At 41.9% G+C, this 7,855-nt stretch overlaps 1 protein-coding gene across 1 annotated transcript in view; it reads right to left on the bottom strand.

The window, feature by feature from the left end:
* Nucleotides 1-2,486: 2,486 nt before the first annotated feature.
* The window catches only part of znf827 (zinc finger protein 827), a 71,643-nt gene continuing 66,274 nt past the window's right edge, over nt 2,487-7,855 (bottom strand). The window contains exon 14 of the mRNA XM_030421754.1: nt 2,487-6,798. Coding sequence (XP_030277614.1) covers nt 5,778-6,798 — 1,021 coding nt within the window. The 3' untranslated portion in view covers nt 2,487-5,777. The remainder of the gene's footprint in view (nt 6,799-7,855) is intronic.

The raw sequence follows: 7,855 nt of genomic DNA, 5'->3' as shown, positions 1-7,855 counted from the left end.
CGAGATGAGAACACGGCCCCTTCAACCGGAGGAGAGTTGGCTTCGGCTGCAGTGTTGAACCCACACGGGTCAACCCTGCCGAAGGGCCGCAGAGACGGAGGTCCCCCCCCCCGTCAAAGCAAGGACTGCCATAAATCCCTGAAGGCGGCTCCTCTTTTTCTCAACAGCTCAGATGTCACTCTTGACTTAACACACGGTGTGGACGAGAACTGGATGCAGTCGGTGTTCTCCGTTAAAGCGGCGTAAATAAAAAAAAAAAGAGGTAAGAGAGGTAAAAAGATGGAGGCGTTCATGTGGCAGGAGAGGCTGCAGCGTGCCACCAGGGTGCTGCGAGGCAGGGCCTGTTTAAAGGAGAGCTCCAGACCAAGGTGTTCTGTAGCTCGGGGGCTAACGGTGATAAATGAGTCCCTTAATGTCGGCAAACACTTTATCTCTGCTTCATCTGTTTTCATTAGGCAGGGCCAACCTTTGGCTGGGCGAGAACGTGCTGTAACTTTCATTACTACAACACAGAAAGGAGAGGGAGAGAGAGACCTCCCATCGGCCTAATAAAAACACCAGCTAGACGCCATGACAGATCCTATTCCTTATTATTATGATGGCACGCCACCCGTTATAAATTGGACAATGCCGCGTCCCTCAAAGATGATCACGGCTGTTTTCCTCCACCGTCTCCCCCGCTGAATCATATCTGCTCCTTCCCGCTGCTCTCATCCGTCTGAAACACGCTTTTCTGATCTTTTTCTCAGCCTTTATTTTTTTTATGTCTTTACTCGCCATCGTCTCTGAGAGGAATACTGAGAGGCCACCAAGGCTTTGTGCAGGATTTGAGGTTATATGTGCAGTCCTTGTGAGCTGATTTGAATGTGAGGAACCTAGTCAGGGCGGGGTAATATTCAATTTGACCTCCAGTGGAATCTTACAATAATATGATCGTTTTTTTTTTTGTTACCGTTTTATGCTGTTGTTCCAGTTCATTTAAATTAAATGATACTGAGCATTAAGGCTGAACAATTGCAGGAGCTGCATTACAAATGAAGCGTCGTGGTGCTACGGAGACATGCCGGTTTTAAGGTGTACCGTGAGATAAAACTCGACGCTTATCGTACCATCTACACTTGCTTAACTGAAGGTATTGGATTCTACCGTTTCAGGTGTTTGTTCGAACCATTAAAAAAAACTTTTATTTTCATTCTTTTCAGGGTTATTGTAACAGATACAATAACTGTGTGGAATCCTGATCATTTCTGGGATGGTTATCGTTCCCCGAAAATCTCTCAACCCGACTACAGAGATGCCCCCGGCTTAAAAAAACATATCCTCCAGACGTGATCACCGCTTTAATATTTTTCTTCCAGCGACAAAATTGAATGCAACAATTATGATTTCCACTAAAATCATGACAAGTCAAGTCATAATTACATCTGTCAAAACAATTTGAATATTAATTTTAAACATACTGTTTGTCCCTGTTGAGTATATGAATATTTTGTTTTCAGGTTTTCGTTTTACATAATTGAATAATTTTTTCCTACAAGTCATAATGTTACAGTTAAGTGATGTGTATAGATAAATATTTTTCAATATCTCCCAAAGGAGGATATGTTTTCACCTGTTTCCTTTTGTTTGTTGGTTTGTTGGTTTGTCAGCATGATTAAACAAAAGTTACTGAATGGATTTACACACAACTTGGATGGAGGCTGAGTCTGAGCCCGGAACAGACCCCATTAACTTTTGGCATGGATCCAGGAACTTCTTTCTATTTTCTTAACATTGTGCTATTGGGTGTTTTTTAAACATTTTTGTTATTTTCTCAGGTAATAATGCATGAATCTTGATCTTGTCACATTTATGTGACTGGCATTTATGAGGAAGTACAAAAGAGGACTGTTGGGTCTTGGTGGATGTACGCGCTCTACTCATTCTAGTCATTGTTTTTACAGGGTTTATTTCTTTCATTTTTATTTATTGTACATGGACTGTTATGGTTACTGGACGTTAAAGACTTAAATATGGCTTTATAAATAGTCAACAGAGAAGATCTGTAGAATGTGTAAATGTATAACAGTATATTTTTATTTTATAAATTATAGTCAGCAACACCTGAGTATCTTATCCATCCTAGCAGCTAGCTACTTTACAGCTTGCCTACCTGTTCACTGTAAAGTTTATTTGCATATTGAAAGTTTAAAGTTGAGCTACAGAGACGATTCGGCCAACTGCGAAGATAAATAGAAATGAGTCCAGTTTTTACATTGTATTAAATCTGTTAAAAGTAGCACATATTCTAGAAATTATACGTAAAACGTACATTTTTCTGTATTCATGCGTAAAAGATTCCAAGCATCTAGTCAGTGAAGTATCAAGCGGTAATAAAGGTAAATAAAACACGTTTGTTATGTCAAGCAACGTGTTTGAGGAGGCGGATGAACGTTGACGTGCGCCATCAAAAGAACGAACAGAGAAGAAGACGAAACAAACTGCTGTAATATCTGATGTAAGCTTTACTTTCAAATCCTGTTACATTTAGATCTGGCAAGTTGAACATAAAAGAATGCCAAATAAAGAAAAACAAATACAAAACCAAAAAAAAAAAAAAAAAGTACAAATGATCTATTTACCAGTTATCGTCACAACCCTGTACAGCCTTAACAATGGAGTAATAAAAAAAAGCTTTGTACAGCACATACCAATCTTTACCGAGTGCCAAAAGATAAGATAGTTGAGCCTTTTTTCTAATCATAAAATACAGCCAAACGTAAAGCTAACTGATTGTATAGACAGTGCAGTGTGATGCTAACTAAATGCAACCGAGGGAGTTAGTTTTAAACACAATTAAGTGCTGAAGAACTAGAGAGAGGGCAATGTCATGCATACTCCTGAAGTGCTGAAAAGGTAGTCAAGCTTTTTGGAAAAAAAAAAAAGAAAAAAAAAAGGTCACTGTGCTGCTTTACATATGGGCAAAAATAAACAGAATAAGTGCTTAAGAAAACTGGATTTTCAAAAGGATAGAGCCCTGTCGCCTTTTTCTAAACATTACACTCGAACTAGAGGGGGACATAAAGAAGTGCAGCCATTCATGATTAACTCTGTAATAAAAGGCAGACATTTTTAAAAAGGTGTCAAGAGTGAGCACTGTTCTTTTTTTATATCTCCATCTATTTTTTTTCGTCTTTTGGACCCTGACAATTAGTTTGACTCATTCTCAGAAGTCTCAGGTGGTTTCCTTCCACCAAGTGGCACTAGAGTATAAAAGATAACGTAGATAGTACAAGGAGAGTGTGTGTGTGTGTGTGTGTGTGTGTGTGTGTGTGTGTGTGTGTGTGTGTGTGTGTTGGAGGGATGCTCCTTTCACTCCAGAGACAGCATGCCAGACATTGACAGAGCAAAAAAAGGAACAAACACACAGCAGTGTAAAAGGGGACAATCGAGGCATCGCTCCAGAGCAGGAAGTGACGGATTCGATCCTAACATCACATCTTGCGGCGAGTTTAACATTTTGGTCTTGTTCAAATTCATGTTCTCTGTCCAATCAACACTTCTTTTTTTTTTCCTGACATGTTTCTAAGTAGAAAAAGAAAAAAAAAAGAGAGAAGCAACAATGATTCATAATCAGAAAAATGCATGAGTAAAATAAGACAAAAGGAAAACATAATGAAAATAATAATAATAAAAAAAAACAATCCCTTTACAAATAAGGGATTTTGGCTTGAAGACCACTTACAAACACAAGTGCTATCCATAATGGGTAAAGCTTTGTTTCTTTCAAAATAAAACGCTTGCACTACGCTGCCCCTATCACATACTTCTTTTTGAGCATCTTGCGGATAAATACATATTCTCTGAATCAAAAAGTGCAGCACTGTGCAAAATTGGCTCATCACAATTTAGCCTGGGACCTTTAGTTCCCAGGGAGAGCTTGACCTCTACTGTCTAATTCATGCAATTTGTATTCATTTACTTTCTCCGATTTCACAGAGGCAGACCCTTTTGCACCGCTAGAAATGTCTACGTGTGAAACTAAGGGGTGATGATTGAGTGATTTTCCAGCAACTACTGTCCATTTCACAGTACGGTAACTTGGTGGATCTAAGTTTGCACTTCCGAAAAAAAATAAAAGTGGAAAATTAAAGGTTTAAGTGCTTTTGGCTTGAAGTGTGACTACATTAAGTGCAATTAAAACTCAAAAGGTTGACAGGAGGAGGAAGAGGAGGAGGGGGCAAAAAGCAGTACCATGTCTGCCGGCCTAACAGAAGCCAGTGCCATTGAACACAACGCTGTACAAGTGAATGGCTTTGCTTCATCATTGCACCTACAGGAGATTTTCTTTTTTTCTTTTTTTTTCTCACAATGGGTTCTCTATGAATGTTAGTAGAAAATGTTTTATTATGATGTAAAAGGCTCAGTAAAAAAGTAAAAAAAAAAAAAGTAAAAAAAAATGCAAGACAACAAAATAAAAACCAAAAAACACACAGAAGGCCACCAAACACACTAACTTTCCCGTCTTTTTCCAGCACAGAAGACGTCCCTGTTCACACTTCTGTATCGCTTCATTTTTCATGTACATAAACAAAAATACATTCATTCAAGTCATTTTGGAACAGTTTTTTTTTCTTTTTTTTGTACACAAAAAATTACAAAAAGCTCCAAAAAGCACCATTGAATCGGCCTGTGGTGACCGTACCCTGCGGGTAGCTCGCTAACCCGGAGCCGGTCACCTCCACAAAACAGTTATCTCATATATCTCTTCTAAGTATAGGTGCGTCGTACATAGTTCTGCATACGAAGCTGCTCCGATATCCACCTGGTCTCAGAAAGAATTCTTGTTTTTGTCTATGAGTGCTAATTCATTGGCAATTTATATTCACATCTAATTATAAAGGACTAAATCTGTACTGATTCTCGTCGTGATAGGTCCGATTGAATATTTCTTATTTACATCATCACAGCTTATCTTCTGTCGTGTGAGCTTACAAAAACTTAGCTAGGAGACCATTCGAATGGGATTTATTCTGAGGCAGAGGTGATATCAGGCGGCAGCTATGCATAATATGGTTTCACCATTATACAAAAAACCAACAGAAATCAAAAAGATGGGAGGGGGGAGGGCTACAAAACTATGTACACGACTGATAAATAAGTAAGTGCGTGGTTTTGAGGCGTTGCTTTGGAAACGTGCCTTTGTCAATGAAAAGCATTCCGTTTCATTGGTTCTGTCCACGTTGCACCGCTAACACTTCAGGATATCTCGAATTTTTAGCTTCCTAATGACGTCAAAGCTAGTTGAATCACAGAAACAGGCATGCTATTTCGATGCATAATAGCAATAGACAAAAATGCACTAAAATATAGCACTTGCAAGTTTTGTTTCGTCTTTTCAACTTTTTATCTCGTCAAACGACTAAAGAAAATATCTATAAAACTGAGATACATTAGTTTCCTCAGATAATGCAACTGGGTCCAGGTCATTCAGACATTTAAAAACAGAAAAACAAAAAGGTAATAGAGAGTAGTAGTTGAAGTAGTAATAATTCAATCGATAGAACTGATAAGAAAAGCAGCTTTTTGATATAAATGCATTTTTAGCATGTACAGCCTTTTTCTCTTATAAATGTTTTTTTTTCTTTTCTTCAATATGTTTGTCTGGTCCAGCTTATTCTGCTGGTCTGATTGGAAAAGACGTTTGCTCCCACTGCAGTGGTCAAGTGTCATTCACACCACCGTCCGAGGAGTGAGGGAAAGAGCGAGGAGAGGCGGAGGAGAGGAGGTGGGCGAGGTCAAACAGTCTTGGCCCTCTCCATCAGTCCCAGGTAGGCCAGGAAGGAGTGTTTGTGGGAGGTGGGTGAGGGTGGAGAGCGGGAGGGGGATGCCAAGTTGGAGGAGAAGAGGAGAGGAGATGTGGCGGGCCGCCATCTGGAGTGGAGGTGCGAGTGGAATGTGAAGCGGCTGTTGTGGGTGAACAAGGTGGTGAGGGGGATCAGGTGCGCCTGGTCGCAGTTCCTGTACTGCTCGAACACGTGGCGGGAGGAGGGGAGGAAGAGGGAGGGGCCGCCGCTGCTCGGACCGCCGAGGTTTCTGGTGGCGTTGTTGCCGTTAGTGCTGACCAAGCAGTGCAGTGGGCTGGTGGCATCCGGCTGGCGGGACTTACCCAGCGTGAGTGACAGAGCGACAGACTGGAGCGCCTGGGACGCCGTTAGACTCATGAGAGGGCTGTTACTCCCACTCCCCCCGCTGCTCCCTCCTCCTCCGCTGAACAGGAAGTTCTCCTGGCTCTTCCGTGACGATGAGCCTCCCAGTGATGTTCCCTGGAGTGGCAGCTCCTCTTCTCCTGCCTCCTCATCGTCCTCCTCTTCTTCTCCTCCTAAGCCTCCGCCCAGTCCCCCCGCTCCTCCACTCTGGTGTTTCTTGAGGTGGCGGCTGAAGACGAAGGGGTGTGTCGTGGTGAAAGGGCACTCTTGGCAGCCGAAAGTCTGGCGCGGCGCGTGCTTCAGCTTCTTGTGCAGGTTGAGGTTGTCCTTGCGCTTGCAGCTATAAGAGCAGCGGTCGCAGTGGAAGGGCCGCTCGCCTGTGTGCACACGCACATGCTCGATCAGCTTATTGGCCGTCTTGGACAAGTAGCCACACTGCTCACACTTGTAGTGGTTGCCCAGGCGGTGCCCGCGCATGTGGGCCTCCAATGAGGCCTGGTCGGGCCACAGTCCCTGGCAGATGCGGCAGCGGTACTCCATCTTACAGTGCGTCTTAAGGTGGCACTCCATGGCCGCTGGACGATTGGTGGAGTAGATGCAGAAAGGGCACCTGGGTAATGCAACACAAGGGAGATAGGGTGGGAGAACACGACACACAAAAGCAAAGGACAGTTGAGGAGGAAGCGTGCATTCAGAACTCGCATAACAATCCTTGAAATTTTCATAACACAAAATGATGAAGAGGAGAAGGACAGGTAAAGGAAAAAGTGTGTGTCATGTACAGTTCTGTGTGCTCATGGTGGTATGTGTGGCAGTTTAATGATTGGAGAATTGAAGTGATCAGGTATATGTGTGTGTGTGTGTGTGTGTGGAGGAGGAGGGTGAGGGGTGGTGACAGGCTGGAGAAAAGATTGGAGCAGTAGGACATGAAGGGAAATGAAGGAATGGAGTGGCACTTACATTTAAATAGCACCTTTCATCTGCTCTGGGCCCCAAAGCGCTTCACAAACCCTGCAGAACAGAATCACCTCAGAAAAACCTCGAAATGGTCAAGGCCCTCTCTCCCTTTCTACACACTGCTACAATTCTAGAAATACTTCACATTGCTCAAGTGTATACTCGTGTATACACTGGTCTAGAAAAAAAAAATCTTAAAATATAGGCAATCAGTTTGTTTAAAACTTGTTTGCCGTTATGGTCCATTAACTTATTCTACACCTGTTTGGCAAAATCCCACCTGCTGTCTGAAAGTAAATGTATATAAATATAAATGTGGTTTATATAAATTGAGAGACTGTGTAAACCTTGAAGAACTGAAAATATAACCCACATGTGCAGATATAAACAGTACAGCAAAGAAGTTGACTTGAAGCAGACTTTGATTAAACCAACTATAAAAACAATATCAAAAGAGCTCAGTTCTTCCATTCGCTGTTCTTCTCCCTTTAAAAAAAAAAAAAGAACCTAAAATAACCTGCGTCTTTCCCCCTTTGAATGCTTGCTTAAAGAAATCAATCTGGCTTCAAAAACATTAAAACCAGACAGAAGAAACATTTATAAAACCTCCTGTACATGTATTCACGCACACACTAACAGCTAGCAGCAAATCCTCAAGGTGGTGACTAAAGATGCTGTGTGAAGATCTTGGAGCTATGGAGTGGGGCCTC

The sequence above is a fragment of the Sparus aurata genome, chromosome 1, assembly GCF_900880675.1.
Source record: "Sparus aurata chromosome 1, fSpaAur1.1, whole genome shotgun sequence".
Classification (NCBI taxonomy): Eukaryota; Metazoa; Chordata; class Actinopteri; order Spariformes; family Sparidae; genus Sparus; species Sparus aurata.
Note: the sequence above shows the minus strand (reverse complement) of the source record. Positions and strands in the feature narration are given on the sequence as shown.